General features: G+C 46.9%; 1 protein-coding gene across 2 annotated transcripts in view; it reads left to right on the top strand.

Moving 5' to 3' along the window:
- Positions 1-18,912, top strand: part of UQCC1 (ubiquinol-cytochrome c reductase complex assembly factor 1) — a 143,039-nt gene that overhangs the window by 76,466 nt on the left and 47,661 nt on the right. For both annotated transcript variants that reach the window (XM_067546870.1, XM_067546871.1), the window contains exon 7: positions 1,864-1,972. In XM_067546870.1, the coding sequence (XP_067402971.1) occupies positions 1,864-1,972 (109 nt within the window). The remainder of the gene's footprint in view (positions 1-1,863; positions 1,973-18,912) is intronic.

Genomic DNA, 18,912 nt, shown 5'->3' with positions numbered 1-18,912 from the left:
CACAGCGTCCTTTCAGGCTTTAAGAGGAACAAGGTTGACTCTGAAAACTACTCCATTCTTGCACTACTAGAGATGGATTGTAATTACTGGTTTGTTACACTCCTGCCTTCTACTCTGACACCACTGAGGGATACCGCAGATTGGATGGGAAACAATATTTGTGCTGAAGGAATCTCTTGCCAGGACTCCTTTTCTTTCTTCCTTGGCTTGAGTACCCAGGCTATAACACTTTTCTCATCTAGAATTGGGTTCCCAAATGTGGTCTTTTGCTATCTGAGGAAAGCAATAGGATTCCAAGGTTATTACTGATAATAGTGTTTTTATGGGCAGGAGTTTGCAATCTAAATCCACATCACAGACAAACAATGGGTGAAAGGGTGCATTACCCTCATTTTACACATGGAACCGAGGCATAGAGGGAGTTTAAGCAAAAGGACACAGGGCATTTGTGGCAGAACTGAGAATTGGACCCATATCCTCTGAGTCCCAGCCCAGTGTTTTAACTGCAAGATTATCCTTCCTCTCTGGATGAGTATGATACACTCTGCTTCATTCTGTAATCATACCTCTTCCCCACAAACTGCCAGGGCTGAAGGAAGAATGGTACTGCCGGGCTGTCACGGGATCATCGGCCCATCCTCACAACCACGCTGGAAGTCACCACATGAGCCTTGGGAACACCATACAGCTCCAGAGTATTTTCCCAGAAGAAAACCCAACATGTTTGTAGGGAATTTCCCCCCATCCCTCTATCTTCCCCAAGTCTCTCTCACTCTTCCCCATCCTCACCCATTTTACCCATTCCTCTCTCCAGGTCCCTGTAGCCATCTCTACTGCACTCCCTTCCCACTCATCCCTCTACCTTATTCTCATTCTGTCCCCATCTGTCTCTCTACTCTTCCTCTCTTACTTTGCCTCTATCTGTCCTCCCTTTCTCCTCTGGCACTGCTTCCCATGTCCCTGTACCCTTCCCATATCCCTCTCCCCATTTGTCTTTCTTCCTTCTGCTCCTCCCGTGACCCTCACTTCTCCTCCCCCTCTTGCTTTGAAACAAGGGGCTAATCAAATGCCCTAAATCACACCGAGGGCCTACTCAACCATCCTTCTGGCTGCCCCTCTTCATGGGTCTAGTGAATCCTCACTGCCAACATTGGCAGCTACTGCCAGACATTAGAATGAGGTTTCAAGTTTGCTGTGAAGTGCCCTGGGCTACTTAGCAAAGCTTCCAGGTGTGCTTCCCATGAGCTGGAGCACCCATGAACTCCAGTCAAAAAGCACAAGCACAAGAAGTACAAAACTATGCAAGAAAGAGAAAAGATGATGGGAGGCCAAAGGCAGAAGCAAATAGTTCACCCTGCTGGAGCCTTATCTACACTGCAATTCCAATCAGTTCTAAAACTGGTTTTAAAACCAGATTGAATTTTGGGGAAAAGTTCCCAACTGTAGATAAGGCCTTGGTGACATATTTTTATAACCTGCTCTGTGAGAATTAGAAGAATTCTTCTAATTAGAAGAATGATTCCACCCCCAGTAGCCTCGCCTATGCTGCAGCTCCAGCCATTTTTGAAACTGTTTTAATATTTAGGTAGATTTCCCCACTGTAGACTAGTCTGAAATCCAGCAGATCTGACTTTAAATACACAGAAGGTAACTTTGTGAAAGTAAAAATGTGCCATTTTTATAGAGGGACTCTTCTGACCAGAGCAGAATATTATTCATACTCATATAGCACCTTTCCATGCTATAGTGAGATTTGTAAGAAAGTTAAAATAAAAATAGGGTTTTTTTTTTTTTTAACTCATTTAAGGTCTGAAGAAGCAGTTGAAAACCAAACCAATATCTCCGGTGCTTATTTTCTTGTAGGATGTGTCTGGTACGAATGAAACAGGAAGGTCGAGCTGGGAAATACATGTGTCGCTATATAGTTCATTCTATGTGGGAAGATGTTGAACAGCGTGGTAAGGTGATGGGGGTAAGTCCTCTTTGTCTGATGTTGACTTACTTGATTATTTTGATGACCCAAACCATTTAATGTTTTTATGACCTGGCACATAGTAGACCTGTTGCTGTGGGATTAAGGTGTTGCTAGACTTGGTCTGACTGGTTTCAGTTGCGATTTCAGTATTCCATGTACCCAGACAGTGGGTGGGAACAGGGAAAGAGGAACGAGTTTCTCTGCTGCATTTCAATATAATGCTATAACTACCATGAGTACAATCCACAGTTTGGATTCTCTGCATATCTGGTCCTGATCTCAGAAGAGATCTTGTAAAAGTTCAAGAGCTTCAAGGACAGTTCAATCACAAATTAAGGGCTTAATTCAGGAAGCATTGGGTGAGGTTCTTTGGCCTGTACTATGTAGGAGATCACCCAAAGTAATCACAATGATCCCTTCTGGCTTTAAAGTCTTTCAAAGCAGAGTGCGCCACTCCATCCCAGCACTGGCATTGGGCCCCAGAGAGAGCAATGCATCGGGCAGCAGCACTACAAGATGACCTTCACAAACCTTGAAGTATAGTGACCGCTGCAGGGCTAATGGAAATGAGAATGTCCTCATCTTCACAGGACTCCAGTACTTGTGCAGGCAACACTTGAAAGGGGAGGCTATGCCTGTTGTCACTTGTAGAGGTCACCTGTATTGGGAAAAGAGGGAAGTGCTGTTATGCTATTGCTGAGTAAAAGGGTTGTCCAGGATTAAAGTAAATAGAACAAATAGAAAACCCAGAAGGGATAATATACCATTTAGGCCTATATGGCCCAGGTTACTAAAAAAACAAAAATCTAAGGCAGGGTCAGCTAGGGAGCTGTCTCAAGTAACATTCAAAAGGGGGAATATTAACCATGGATCAGAAGTAATCTTGTCTCCTTTCCCCTATGCTCCCTTTTGTTTTTAAATTGCATCAGTTTGATTTTGAGCTCTTTAAGCAGCCCTCTTTTCTACATGTGTAGGGGATTCACAACACTTGCAGGTGCTGTTAATGATATTGGTATGCAAGGGAGTGTATCTCTGTTTAGGTGTACACTCTTCTCTTCCCATTGCTCAAAGAGTCCTAGGAAATGTTGATTCTTGTTTGAGTGATTGCTCATGTCCATTCCAATATAGGTGTGTGCATGCCTCTGTGCACGGTTCCCGGAAACTTTTTTCCCCTTAGCAGACCCCGTAGGGTCGGCTCTGGTGCCCCCTGGAGCCCCGCGCGCATGCCGTGGTATATGAGGCACTGCCGACCCTACAGCCCCTCAGTTCCTTCTTTCTGCCAGTGATGGTTGCTGGAACTAGCACTTGCTCTCTGCAAGTGCCATTCCCCTGGTTTGAACTCTTTGTTATTCGAAGTACTTTAGTTAGTTTTAAGTAGTTGTTAAGTAGTGTAGTTAGATAAGAAGTCCCTGAGGGACTTAGAATGGTCAGGCCATGCCCCAGTCACCTGGATTTGAGCCACCCCCATGATCGGTATCTTAAGTGCCTGGGGGAAGAGCAGGAAAGGCAAGTGTAAGATATGCAGGGCTTTTAAACTGCGGACTCAGAAGGACAGAGAGATCAGGTTAAAAGCCTTGCTTATGAAGGCAGCGCTCCACCCTGGGTCTGAGCCGTCCCGCTCCACCTCGGCACCGAGCATCACCTCGGTGCAGAGTGCACCGCAGGCACCAGGCTTGACTTGGCAGTGAGCCACATCCCTGGTGCTGAAGAAGAGGAGACAGCGCGTGGAGCTCGGATACTCCCCTGCGCCGTCAGTATGGGCAGGGTTGAGGAGGAGATGCACCAGCCACGGTCCGTTGAGTCTTCTCCGGTGCCTGCATCTCCAAGCAGGGAGCCTCCCCTGACTCTTGGGAGTGGGAGAGTGCCCCTGCCAACACTGTCGACACTGGAGGTTTTTCAGGCAGCAAGAGCCTTGTTGGCCTGCCTACGCCACCTCTGCCTCCCTTCCCCCACACCGAGGGAGAAGGGGCTGGTGTCCCCGGGCAAGCCCGCGTTGGGTCCCCCCAAAGAGCGGTGGAGATCCCCGGTACGGGGAGAAAGATCTCCTGCCAGACGGCTACCGGGGGTAGAGTGAGGATGCTATCCCAGCAGTTGCTCCAGGTCGGCGTCGTCGAGCCAACCCGCACTGGCACAGGACGTGGAGTCTCCCTGTCGGTGCCGACGTCGATCCCCGGCACCGGAGGCAGCGCATGCCAGGAGGCGGCACCGGTCGAGGTCCACCAGGCAGCGCCTGGACAGCTCCTGTTCCCAATCCCCAGCACCAAGGAGCTCGCCCGCACCGAGGCGGCACAGAACCTGGTCACTGTCGGAGGCTCGGCACCGAGGGGTTTGCCTACACCGAGGTGGTGCAGAACCCGGTCGCCATTCAAGGACTCCGCACCGCGCAGTCCCTGACGCGGAACCCGGTCTCCAGAGTAAGGCTCGGCACCACGGAGTTCAGAGTGGTGCTGGTCTCGATTACCAAGAGGTAAGCAGCGCTGCAAGTCCTCAGTACCGAGGCTCTGGTACCGAGTGCTCTTCGGAGCGCGCCTCTGTCCATCGGCCACTTGCGGCAACGGAGGCGGTCTTGTCATCCTCCACATCGGAGGTGGCGAGAAGACGGCCCGGGACCAAGGATGGCCATGGCACCATTGGTATAGTGGCTCGGGGTCCCGCAGGGGGGGACAGTCATCGGGACAGCCAATGCCCCCACAAGGCGTCACAGCAGGTGGCACCGTCAGCCCTGGTTTGGCCCCAGATGGGGGCACCCAGATGGGACCAGGGCCCCAATCCACCCTGTCAGCAGGGTGCAGTCCATCCCCCTGCACAGGAGAAGGCCCATAGGCACTGCTCCTTGGACAAGGAGTCGGACAGCTTGGAGGGCCCCTCTATGGGTGCATCCCTTCGGCGGGCAGGGGAGCACCCACAGGACGTGCCTCAGCAGTCCTCTTCCTCCTCCCCGGATGAGGCAGTCTCCCGGGACCACATGGCACCACTGGAGGATTTCAGGGCGCACCAGGAGTTGCTCAAGAGGGTGGCCTCTAACTTGGGGCTGGAGGTCAAGGAGTTAGTGGAGGCCGTCGTGTGCTGGCCTCAATGTGCTGGCAGTGGCTGCCCCAGCGAGAGTGGCCCTACCAGTCCACGATAAGGTCCTCGAAATTATTAAGGCCCTGTGGCAAACCCCTTTCTCGGTCACCCCTACATCAAAGGTGGCTGAGAAAAAGTATTATATCCGGCCGACGGGTTCGAGTATCTGTTCACTCACCCGACCCTGAGAACCCTGGTGGTGCACGCAGCCAACCAGCGGGACCGGCAAGGTCAGCCTGGTTCCATTCCTGAGAACAAAGACAACAAAAAGTTGTGGATTTGTTTGGGAGAAAAATTTATTCCACAGCAGCCCTGCGGTTCAGGATTGCCAACCATCATGGCCTCCTGGAGAGAGATAATTTTAGTTTGTGGGACTCCCTCAAGCAGTTTGCTGAGGCCCTGCCCCAGGAGTAGGCCACAGACTTCACCACCATCCTGGATGAAGTAATCACAGTGGCTAGGGCAGCGCCCCAAACGTCCAGTGATGCTGCTGACTCAGCAGGTAGGGCCATAGCCTCTTCCATTTCCTTGAGGAGGTGATCATGTCTGTAACCCTCAGGCCTGTCCCAGGAAGTGCAGCAATCAATCCAGGACCTCCCCTTCAATGGGTCGGCCCTCTTCTCCAGTCAGACCAATCCGAAGCTGCACGGTCTGAAGGACTCCAGGGCCACGTTTCGCTCCCTGGGCCTGTGCACGCCCCAGGCTTCCAGGAGGCAGTCACAGCCCCAGGCGCAGCAGCGACCAGGCCTCTGCCTAGGCCCTTTCAACCCTACAGAAATAGGGGGTTTAGAAGATGGAATCAGCCCTCCAGCTCGTCCTCAGCCCCCCTGCAGGGGGTCTGGCAATCGTAGGAGACAGTTTTGATGGTGCGCCAAAGATGATGCCCCTACTGCTCTCCTGGACCCGCCCTGCCCTATCCTGAACAGGTTAAGGGTATTCTATCCCAAATGGGAGAAGGGGGAAGGGGTTCTATTTGAGGTACTTCCTCATCTTCAAGGCAAAAGTGGGTCTGAGACTCATACTAGATCTGTGTCATCTGAACAAATATGTCAAATGACTCTGGTTTCCCTAGCCTCCATAATCCCTTCCTGGGATCCAGGAGATTGGTATGCAGCCCTCGACCACAAGGACACATACTTTCATGGGTCCATCCTCCCCAGCCGCAGGTGCTTCCTCTGCTTCACAGTGGCTGGCTCCCACTACCAATTTATAGCCCTGCTCTTTGGCCTATCTTCGGCTCCAAGGGTGTTCATCACATGCAGTCCAGGTTCCAAATGCAGGGGAGCGTGACCCTCACTTGCTCCACGTGCAGCGGGCTGGGACTGCTCATAAACAAGCAGAAGTCTACACTAACCCCAGTGCAACACATTGAACCCAGTGGGGGTTCCTGCCTCAGCCACGTTTCGAGGCAATGGTCTCTATCATCTCCCAGCTACACCAATGCCTCACGACAACAGCCAGGCACCGCCTAGAGCTGTTAGGCCATATGGTGGCCTGCACATAGTGGTTGGCCTCAATGTACGTGCCGAGCAGACACCCCCTGAATTGGGTGGTCACAGTTCCCCTGCCTGTCCTAGCTTCCCAAGACTGGTGGAGATCTCCCAAGGCAGTGTTGAAGGGCATTCCGTTCAGGGAACTGGTCCCGTCAGTCACCCTAATCTCCGATGCCTCGGATGTAGGATGGGGGGCCCACATCAGCGCCAATCCGGGCACTTGGGCTCTGGACAGGGGAGGAAAGGCACCTGCACATCAGCGTAAAGGAGCTAAGGGCTATTCGCCTGGCATGCAGGTTGTTCCTCTGATTCCTGACAGGCAGAGTGGTGCAGGTGCTGACGGACAACACCGCAGCTATGTTTTATATAAACAGGCAGGGAGGGGTGTGCTCCTCGGCTCTCTGCAAGGAAACTACCCGTCTGCGAGACATTGCCATGAGGCACAACTTCCACTTGACTGCCTGTCACCTCCTGGGAGTGAGGAACGACAAGAGGGATTGCCTCAGCAGGTCTTTCTACTCTGCCATGACTGGTCGCTGCACCTGGAGGTAGTGACTACGATCCTCCAAAAGTGTGGTGTTTCCCAACTGGACCTATTCGCATCGGCCTGGAACACGAAGTGCCTGAGGTTCTGCTTGCTCCGGGTTCACGAGACTGGGTCGATTTCCGACGCGTTCCTCACCGACTGGGTGGGGATCCTCATGTATGCGTTCCCTCCCATTCTGCTCCTGCCCAAGGTCCTATTGGAAATAAAGAGGGACAGGACGGACGTCATGGTCATTGCTCTGGCATGGCCGAGACAGCACTGGGTCAGCATGCTGCGGGACCTCTCGATCGCCCCGCCCATGGAGTTCCCTAGGTAGCACGACGTTCTCTCCCAGGACCATGGTCATCTGTTGCACCTGGACCTGGACTCCCTGCACCTCATGGCCTGGAGGCCCTGTGGCTGACGAAGGGAGAGAGAGCCTGCTCAGTGCAGATCCAACAAGTCCTGCTGGGCAGCAGGAAACCTTTTATACAGGTCGTGTATCGGACTAAGTGGAGATGGTTTACCTCTTCGGCGGAGTCCCAGGGCATTCCGCCCAGCCTCTCGCCTCTGCAGGCGATCCTGGAGTACCTGCTCCAGCTAAGGCGCCAGGGTCTGGCGCTGACCTCGTGGAAGGTTCACTTGGCAGCCAATTCGGCCTTCTGTCAGCCGCTAGAGGGGAGATCCCTGTTCTCCCATCCCATGTCGGTCAGGTTACTCAAGGGGGTGGAGAGGCTGTATCCGCAGGTCCGCGACCCGGTGCCTTCCTGGGATCCCACCTGGTCCTCTTGAGACTCACGGGGCCTCCCTTTGAACCCATGGCTTCATGCCCTCTGCTCATGCTTTCATGGAAGGTAGCCTTCCTGGTGGCCATTACCTCAGCTAGGAGGATCTCCGAGATTAGGGCCTTGACCTCGGAGCCCCCTTATACAGTATTCTATAAGGATAAGGTGCAGTTGAGGCCGCACCCAGCCTTCCTGCCCAAGGTGGTTTCCCAATTTCATTGTAAACAAGATAATTTTCTCCCCATGTTTCTCCCAAATTGCACGGTTCAGAGGGGGAGAGGAGATGGCATTCGCTGGACATGAGACGAACCCTGCTGGCCTTCTATATCGAGCAAACAAAGCCATTCTGGAAATCTATGCAGCTCTTCGTTGCAGTGGCAGATCAGATGAAAGGATCACCTGTCTCCACTCAGCGCATCTCCGCATGGATCACACCCTGCAACAAGTGCTGCTATGAGCAGGCGAATGTGCCGCTTCCGGGTGTCATCACAGCGCACTCAACCAGAGCTCAGGCCTCCTCTGTGGCCTTCCTGGAGGGAGTACCCCTGCAGGACATCTGCAAGGCCGCCACCTGGTCGTAGGTGCATACCTTCACGTTCTACTAAACCATCGCTCAGCAGGCGAGAGAGATGCGGGTTTCCGCAAAGCCGAGCTGAGGGCAGCTCACTGGTAACTCTTACCCACCTGCGAGGTATTGCTTTTTAATCACCTATATTGGAATGGACATGAGCAATCATTCGAAGGAAGAAACAAGGTTACTTACCAGTAACTGTTATTCTTCGAGATGTGTTGCTCATGTCCATTCCACACCCACCCCCCGTTCCCGCTGCCAGAGTTGGCAGAAAGAAGGGACTGAGGGGCCATAGGGTCGGCAGTGCCTCATATACCACGGCATGTGCACGGGGCTCCAGGGGGCATCAGAGCTGACCCTACGGGGTCTGCTAAGGGGAAAAAAGTTCCAGGAACCCTGCACGGAGGCGTGCACACACCAATATTGGAATGGACATGAGGAACACATCGAAGAACAACAGTTACTGGTAAGTAACCTTATTTTCAGGGGAATTTCAGTTGCTCCATCAATGACTACAGGGTTTTTTTTTCAGTTGCCTGAAACTTCCTGAGAAGTGGAGTTCCATTGGGGTGGAGGCTCCTGACCCTCCCCCTGAGTTTTGTACAGGAGGTCTGATTGGGGTGCACGTCCTAATCCCAGGGAGAGCTCTTAACTGCAGCTCATTAAAAATGTGTGAATGTGGAATGTGAATTCTGCAGAGGAGAGAGGCTGCTCTCAGCTTGTGCCCCTGGGGCAGAGAGTCAGTATTTTGTTTACAAGCAGGTGATTAAGATAAGAAAGGGCTGGTGATTAAATTAAGGATCTGGAAGTCCTCCCTGGGGGGGGAAAGGGGGAAGAGAGAGGGAAGGAGGTGTTGAAGAGAGAATGCAGGGCACTCAGATGAAATACAGGGAGCCAAACCCTCTGAGCCAAGGTTACATTCACAAAGGAGGGAAATGTGAGGGGGATAGGTTAAAAGAAGGGGCCAAAACCAAGGAAGGGGATAGCAGCAGACTAAGTTCCTACTCTGCCTATGGTACTTTGTGACCCCATCACTTGAGCGCCTCACAATGTCTAACTTATTTCTCCTCACAGTGAGGTTGAGCTGTGCTGTTATCCCCATTGTACAGGTGAGGTACTGAGAGACTAAGGACCAGATTTTCAAGGATATTTAGGCACCTAGTGGAATTTTCAGAAGTGCTTAGAAGGTTCGGTGCTTTGTAAACCTCACCAGATGCCGAGCTGCATCTTTGGGTGCATAAAAATCTTTGAGACTCTGTCCCTAAGGCACTGGCCTCAGGTCATACAGGAACTTCATACATGGGGGAAGTAGAACCCAGGTCTTTCAGTGCTAGCTCCCTGTCCACTGGACCAGCCTCTCTCTCGGCTGCATGCTGCAAAGAAAGAGGACTTTGATAGATGAGAGCAAAACCAAGGCCAGTTCTTTGTGACTCCAGCAAACGGTCCCAGGTGATGGGGAAGGATGTCATGGCTGATAGCATGAAAAGCAGCACAGAGGTCAGGAAAGATGCAGAAAGAGAGAGAATAAAAGTAACATGAGCGGAGATCACTTAACTCCCCAGGGTGGCAGGTTCTGCCGCAGGCTGGGTTGTACAATTTTACATTTTAACTGAAAACCACTCTGTTTTGTCATTTTTTGTTCTGAGTTTGAGAAAAGGAAGGAATGAGAGAGTGTTGTGTGAACGTCAGATGTGTTTATCCCTCAAATTCTTATGGTTTCAGTTGTATTCAGGCCAATTCCAGAATAAAGAACAGAGATTGCAAACAGAGAGTCCATAAAGTCGACGATTATTGTCATGATATGTATTAGTCACTGGGCACCCTCTCTGTGCTCAGCGCTGTTTGGAATATGTCAGAAAATGTAGTTCTTGAGCCAATGCATATAAAATGTGTAGCCCTGGATAAGATGGCTTAGATATTTAAGTATGAATTGTATAGTTATTGAGCATATGTTAATATCTATGAGTGGAGGTGCTGATGGCAATAGAAGTTTTACCTAATTAAGGACTGGAAGATTTGATCCTCCACCTTTTTTTCAAGAGCAAGAGCTGCCCAGTGCTCCTGTGCCTGTTTATTTTCCTTTCCTTTCCTGCCTGCAGTGGCCCTGATATACCTCAGAAGACTCAATTTTTTTCTCAACTTTAAAATATGGAATTTTCTTGGTGTTTGGTTTTAAATATTCTCCCATGAGAGCTGCAACTGAATCACTGTAGTGTTGTGTTTAAGAACCTTCTGGAAAGTAACAGGCCTTTAAACAGCAGTGTTGCCAACTCCCATGATTTTGTCATGAATCTCATGCTAATTATTATTTTCCTTAAAGCCCCAGCTCCTGGAGTCAAGTGGGTATGTGATTATTTCAGCCTTCATTAATAAGGGAAAAGTACGTTTTAGTCCTGTTGGCTGTGGAGAAAGCTTCTTAATGTGACCCTAGTGCACCCTAAAAGTTCAAAAAGCAGAAGGCAAATAAAAAGAACACCACATCTGTTACTTTTACATAATTTCATGATTTTTAAGCCAATCTTACGATTTTTGGTGAACCTGACTCATGAGTTTTGAACATTTGGGGTTGGCAATACTCCAGTGACTTGCAAGTGTCAGTTTCATTCCTGTTTAAAGTCCGTTTCTAGTCTATTATTTGTAGTGTGGTAACACCCCTATAACTCCAGACAGGTGCAGTATAAATTCACAGGGCCTTGCCCTAGTAGGATGTTTCCAAAAGTTAAATGATCTATTCTAAGCTCGGTGAACTGCAAAAAGTAAGTAGCCTAAATGATAGAAAGTCATCTAGAGTTTTCTACAATTCTTTCAATTGTTGTATTGAAAAATTTGTAACAAAGTAAAAATATACATTAAAAATTTAAACCTAACCAGTGTCTTTTAAGTGACTTCAGACAAGATGTCAGAACACATTAGTGTTAGAAGTGAATGGGTCTAATATTTATTTAATTTTCTTTCTTTATATAGGAATTAGATGCAGGGCATCTTTCAGTTAATTTCTAAGTCTTTTTGTGTGTGTGTGTGTGTGTGTGTGTGTGTGCATATAATAAGAGTTTTCAGATACCTAAGTAGCCCCTGGAATCCCGGTTAAAGTTACCTCCCCTCAAAAAAATCTGAAATGGCACCCCTAATGAGAACTCTGCTGTGCAGGTGCTTTACCCAGTTAGTTACAGGAAGTGCACACAAGGCAGCTCTTCTGTTAGATATAGTCTTTGGATCTATCTGAATCTATCTGAGTGTTTCTATGTCTCCTGTAAATCAGACTATCCCACTGCCTTCAAAACTCCCCTTGAAGACTTAATAAGAATCTTTTAAAAACCAGTCTGTCTAATCAGGGACCACAAATACTAAAATGTGTTCCCCATGGTGTGTGGTTACTGCATGGTGTCAGTACCAACCAGAGTTAAAGTTGTTTGTGTGCGCTAACGGTGTGTTTCCATACTTCTGTATGTTTAGTTTTTTTTTTACGTATAACCTTAACTCTGAATTTCCTAGGTTTATATCACTTCGTTTAGGACAGGGGTGGGGAACGTTTGCCCCTTTTCAGCGGCGGGGGGACTTCGGCGGTGGGCACTGCCCCACGTCCCCCACGGAACCCCGCCGCCACCAAATTCCCCCCCGCCGCCAAATTCTCCCCCGCCGCCAGGGCCACCATCAGGCCCTTGACAGAAAAAAGGTTCCCCACCCCTGTTTTAGGATAATGACAGCATCCCTTTAATGTATTTCACCCTGAGTTATTGATATGTGCTCTCAACTGTAATTCCATTTTAACATAGCTTTTTTCTGGGAACATCAAATATTTAAAGACTAAACTTGTATGTATTTATAGGCTTTATCCCACAGACTGCTCCTTCCAGTGAGTATTGTTTGTTGGATGAAGGAGTGTGGTGGAATATTGATGTTTCCAAGATCATCAGATTTCTTTTGCTCCTATTCATTGTTTCATTTGGACAAGTAACTCCCCCAGATGATCTTGTCAGTTATTATACCCTCCTCTCTGCTGGTGTTGCCAGCCTAATACACTGTGTCACCTGTTCTTCCACAAAAAAACGAGAGTTCTGTGGCACTTTAAAGTCTAACAAATTTAATATTTGCAGACATAAGCTTTCGAGAGCTTCAGCTCTCTTCTTCAGATGCAGTAATACAGAAAATAGGTAACACAGAGGCATCTTATAGATATCTAGGTGCATTGAGAATAATGGGGGAGGTGGAGTCATGTACTTAAGACCTAATGAGGACCATTGAGTAGGAGGTGAGAATGGGTGAGCAGAGTAATTTACCTTCGGTAGTGAGATAGCCACTCCAAGTCTCTGTTTAAACCCAGTTTGAATGTGTCAAGTTTGCAGATCATTTCTATCTCAGCAGTTTCTCTTTGAAGTCTGTTTTTGGAGTTTTTTTGGAGAAATACAGCAACTTTCAGGTCAGAGACAGAATGCCCTGGGGAATTAAAGTGTTCTCCCACTGGTTTATGGATGTTGTTATTTTTTTTGTCTGATTTGTGTCCATTTATCCTTGTGCATAGTGATAATCCAGTTTGGCCAATGTACATGGCAGAGGGGCATTGCTGGCACATGATGGCATATATAACATTAGTGGATATGCAGGTGAATGAGCCCCTTATGGTGTGATCGATGTGGTTAGGACCAGTGATGATGTCATTAGAGACGATGTGTTTACTTTGTGTTTACTTTGTGATTTCTTACATCACCCGCTACACATGAAATTGCATTTCTGAGCTGATCTTGAAGGCTACTACCCTCTTCTTGTTCACATCTTTTCCTTAGGACTAAGTTCTGCTGCAATAACTATAAGAAATTAGCTAAACAACACTGGTGTTAGGAGAGGGGCAACTGGGACAGTGCCTAGTACATTGTCTGCTGCTACACATACACATATTTATAATTGTGCTAAGGGTTTCATTAAGGTGAGCTGTATGTAATGCTCTGCCTTCTGCTTGTCACCCAGGCACTATGTTAGCTGACCCAAAACGGGCACCCAGACCTTGTCTCTCCAGCAGTCCAGGCCTTCTCTAACTAGTCTCTATTCTGCCTTTGAGAGAGTTAGGTGCATCTATCAAGATAGTAGCAGATGCAGAGAGAAGAGGACTTTAATGTTTCTCTGTGTCAGGCTTTCGGCTGTTTTTGCCACCTTGGTGAGAAGGCAGGGGGAAAGGAAGGAGCTCTAGCTCATCTTGTCATACACCTCTTCAAAGGCTCTGTGGAGGAGCTCTCTAAGGGAAGGATAGAGAGGTTCAGAGGGTTTCTGACCTCACTTAGCATGGTGCATGTTCTCGTCTAAACCTTTACCTTGCTCCCCCAGGAGTTTGAGCTTTCTAACTTGGAGCCATTTCAACAGCTGGGAATAGCCAGAGCACATTGGTACTGTGGCCATGTCCCTTCTCCTTCAGCAATGCTCCCGACACTCTCCAGTGCTGTGAAATAGAGATATAGAGCTATTACAGGAGCTCTGGGACACCCAGGGAATTCCACCTGAAATGATCTTCAATGGCCAGATCTGCTGTTTTTATGACCCCTTCATTCTTCCAGAGCAGGGTATAGAGGCCACTGTGGATTCCCTGTCAAATCTGAGGTTTTCTTCACCAGCCTCCATCAGGCAGTTCTTTCACTGTGGGACTCATTGAGGGATTGGAAGTTAGGACTGCCTCTTAGGGGTCTTCATTAGAAGGTAGTCATTTTTCAGGTCTGGGAGCCTTAGTTAGTTCTCATTCTGATCTGCACAAACCAATTCAGCAACAGTATTGTACATAAACAAACATGGAAACATGAAGAGCAGACAGAGGCTCAAGTAGTAATACCTCCAATATTGGCAGAACAACACCAATTAACTGAGTTAGTGATGGTCTAAATCTCCAGGCAGACTGGCTCTGTCATCAGACCCTTCTGCTTGGAGACTGGCTGTTGGATATGGGGATGTTCAAGGTAGTGTACTTAAAATGAGGGATTCCTTCTGTAGACTAGTTTGCCACAAAAGAGAAATCTAATCTTCACAGGTTTTGTACCAAGTTCAGAGGTTTTTGGATTCTGGCCTGGGCATCAGATTCATTCTTCACTCCTTGGGGAAGACCAATATGCTTTTCTCCTATTAACTCTATTGATCATGGTATTTGAAACTTCTGATGCTGACATTTGGAGAACATGCTTCCCACTTGACATTTTTCGGATCATCTTTCATGGAGTCAGATTTACCTTGGTCAAATTTCTTCTTAAAGCATGGTTTGTGAAAGGGGTCCCTGAGATATTAGGGATTCTTAAATATGGACATTAGGCTGAACTCCCACATCTGTAATCCAAACTCCCATCCTTGGAGCTTTTTCTCTAAGAGTTGCTCTTGCTGGGCATGTACAGTTAAGTCTTGTTCTGTTTCCCAAGTTCTGGAGTTCCTCCAGGAGGAAGTGGAGAATGGAGTCAGTCTTGAGAATCTGCAATGACCAAGTTTTGATCTTAGGAGCTATTGGAGGACATGCTGAAGATTCTTTTATTGGATTACATTGCTTAATCCCAAAATGCTGTCCAGCCAAAGCAAATCTTCTGGTCAGGCCTGAGTCAGTTGTCTTGTCCTAGGCTGTTTAATCTACTCTTTCCCTATTTGAGCCTCTAGCTTCTGTTAACTATTTCTGAATGTCATTGGAAGCCACCAAAAATATAATTATCATGGGAGCCCTCTTCATTAAATATTCCTTTCTGATTTTACAAAACAAAAAAATTACCCCGATAGCTACTCCCAAAATGAATTTCAGATTCTGGCCTTTTTCTCCTGCTTTATTTTAGATAAAGAGAAGATGCAGCATGCTTTTAGGCTCCTGAAGTATCTCATGTACTGCTCCCAGAAGGTTAGAGGGTCAGCTTCTTACTCTCAAACAGATGGATTCATTCCTGTATTAAGGAGGCATAAATGGTAGGAGGGTCTCCACTACCTTGTGGGAATTAAAGCTCATTCCATGAGAGAGTATGGTTTCCTGGGCCAAAAGAGAGCTTGCATCTGTGTGAAATTTGCTAGTCCACCTTTGTGCAATCCTGAAGAGAAAAAGCAAACTTTGTTTCTGTCTTAAAAATTGGATTTCAACCAGTGAATCCACCAGTCTGAACTTCCACCTGGTTGAATAAAGAGTTCAATAAATGATAGCTTTTAAGGTAGCTTTTGCATACAGTGTTGTTGTAGCTGTGGCAGTCCCAGGATATCAGAGAGACAAGATGGATGAGGCAATGTCTTTTACTGAACTAATTGCTGTTGGCAAGAGAGACAAGCTTTTGAGCTATATGAAGCATTTCTTCAGGTCTGGGAAAGGTACTCAGAGGGTATGTCTACGCTCCCATTAGACACCCATGGCTGGCCCATGCCAGCTCACTTGTGCTCACAGTGCTTGGGCTATGGAGCTGTTTAATTGTGGTGTAGATGTTTGGGCTGGGGCTGCTGCCTGAGTGCTGGAACCCTATCAGGGGCTCCAGAGAGTTCAGCATAAGTAGTTAGTACATATTCTAAAGGACAATTCAAGGTGAAGTGGGCCATTAACACACCAGCAATCATAGGACAAAAAGGGGGTGGATAGTGGGTTACAGATTGTTGTAATAAACAGCTTTATTCAGACCATAGTTTTAGTGTCTAGCAAAGTTATGAATGTAAGCTCCCAGGCTCATTTTTTCAAAGGGTTGTGCAGGCTTCCTTTGAGGATGAGGACTGAGAGGTCAGAGGTAGAGTGATTGCTTTGTGACAAGTGTTCACCCACAAGTGCTAGGGTGTGTTTGTCTTTTATCATTTTCCCGTGGGAGCTCATTTGAGAGTGCAGTGATTGTCTGGTTTCACTCACATACTTGTTATTGGGGCAGTTAGTGCACTGGGTGAGCTATACCACATGTTGTGATAGGCATGTGTAGGACCCATGGATCTTGAAGGGTGAGTTGTGGGGAGGGTTGATCATAGGACAGTCTGTAACCCACTAAGCCCCGTTTTTGTCCTATGACTACAGGCTGTTAATGGGCCACTTAAGAAGAGTGGAACAATGGAACAGACTGCCTAGGGAGGTTGTGGAAGCTCCTTCACTGAAGGTTTTCCAAAGGAGGCTGGATAGCCATCTGTCTTGGATTGTTTAGACACAACAAATCCTGCATCTTGCCAGGGGGTTAGACTACATGACTCGAGGTCCCTTCTAAACCTATGATTCTCTTATTCTAATTGTCCCTTAGAGCATGTGCTAACTGCTTAGCTAAACTAGCTATTCGATCTTGTATTTAGCTGTGACATTCTCAGTATCTTTCCCAGACCTAAAGAAGAGCTCTGTGTAGTTCCAAAGCTTGTCTTACTACACCAACTTCTGTTGGTGAGAAAAACATTACCTCATCTCCTTGTCTCTCTAAGGTAGTTTTTGGCTGGTTAGAGAAGGCTGAGGAGGGCTGGTGCAAATTTCTGGATTAGGTGATTGATGTAGCTACCTGACTGACAAGCAGAAGACAGAGAAGCTCATTAAGTTCATCTTGGACATTTTAAACTGTATTCTTCTGTTCAGAGGCTTTCGGGCATGTGCACCTATTTAAATATAAAAATCTTCCATTGGTCAGGTTATTTTTAAGAGGCAGTTTGTCTAAAGTCTGTAACAATAGGGTACATTTTGACAGAGGAATGTTCAGTGGCCCCAACCCCTTTTCAGGTATCCTAACGTAGTTAGTACAGCTGATGCAGAAAATGGACATTAAGTTTTATATTTAAGAATTGGCATCAATGTTTAAATTAGAATGTGCTGTCTGCTCTTAAAAATGCAGGATCATTGGTGTTAAATTAAAACAATGTGCTGCATTTTTACTACTAATTTATATCTGCTCCAACTCCAGTTTGAGTTTGTATTATTTCATAAACTGATAGTTAAAATCTCTGAGATCTGAATCTCAACTGCAAAGTTTTGGGACTGTGTAGTCTGAGCTCCTTCAGTGCTCCAGAGTATCAGCAAGAGTAAGGAATCAAAACATGACACAGCTGTAAAAACAGAGAGAGAGCTTTTGGCCTCAGCAATTCTACTGGTGCAGGCAGATTTCAGATATAAATTTTACTCTGCTGCCCCTACTACTAATGAAGTCAGGTTTTTTTGGTGGGTTTGCAGCCAGGTGTATCTAGTTCTGTGGCTAACCTGTGCTCTTTACTTAATTTTTCCACTTGTGACATTACTACCAAACTTAAAAAACAAACATAAAAATTAGCTTGATGCTATGGTTCAGAGTGTTAATAGTAACATTAGGCTGGGTAAAAGACTTCCTTTCAATCCCGCTCTGCTAGAGATCTCCATCTTGTGGTTTACAATGAGCAGGTTTAAATGATCCAAACTGGCAGCTGCTTAATCAGTTTGTGAGGGGGAGCCAGAGTCAGCTTGTTTTCTTCCTATTAGAGGACCTTGGCAACAAAGATACTAGCCTAGCTTGCGTGTTGTATTTTGGTAAATCTAGCTATAAAAAGCAAGATTTATGGTGTCTTGAGTATATTCTCATACCCCAGAATTAAGCTGCAGTGGAGGTGATTGTTAGGACTCCATACCATGGAATTTAGAGAAGGGGAGACTTCAAAAAAATACCTTTCCCTTATTCTTAGATCTTCCCTGATAGCATCAGAATTCACTACCATTACTGTACATAAATTGTACTCTAGCTAAACATGTGTATCAGGGATTGATTTGAAATAACATTCCTAATTCAAATAAATTTCTTTTTAACAAGGATGTTTCTGGTATGAGGCAGTGATACTGTACATCTGAAATATACAAGATTTGCTGGTTCAGTACAAAATCCTGATTTGTATCTGTGCATGATTTAAAATCTGTAAAAGATGATAGGAACAGGAAGGTACTGGCCAGCCCAACATGGCAACCCTGTAATTTCTCTTAATCCTACCTTCCTGCTTCCCCACCAGACCATTCCAACTCCTCCTTCTAGATGTCTTTTGAATTCATTTATTGCCTCTGCAATACATAGCACAATAGAGCCTTTGTTATGCTTTCAGCTAGAACTATTTATACATAATGGCCCATATTTGCTCTCAGTTATACTGATCTTTATTGATGTAAATCTAAAGTTACACCATTGAAATCACTGGCATTACTCCACATTTACATCAGTGTAACAGCAAAATCTGGCTCAGAAATTTGAGCACAGATTTCTGCTTTGTTCTACCATTGTTAGAAAAATCTGTTTTAAAAGAAAACAAATGCAGCCTTGTCCTACACTAGCCATATTCTGGCCATTGGAAACCATTTTGGGATTCATTTTGAGATTATAAACATCATGTATTACATTTTCTTAAATTTGCAACAGTTCAGTTCCAAAGGAAGCTATGCCTCCTTGTGGAGGATAAAATATGCATGATGTTGCCCAAGGAGTCAAGAAGCATGATCAGAATCAAGACAAGGAGAGCAGTGGCCTACAAGTCAGGATGAGAAGTATCTAATAGAAGACAAGTGTTTTAAGAGGATGTGGATTGGGGCAGGAAGAAAGTGAGTGTCT

This window comes from Emydura macquarii, unplaced genomic scaffold (genome assembly GCF_026122565.2).
Source record: "Emydura macquarii macquarii isolate MOO-44397 ecotype Brisbane River unplaced genomic scaffold, CSIRO-AGI_Emac_v2 contig_1170, whole genome shotgun sequence".
Taxonomy (NCBI): Eukaryota; Metazoa; Chordata; order Testudines; family Chelidae; genus Emydura; species Emydura macquarii.
Note: the sequence above shows the minus strand (reverse complement) of the source record. Positions and strands in the feature narration are given on the sequence as shown.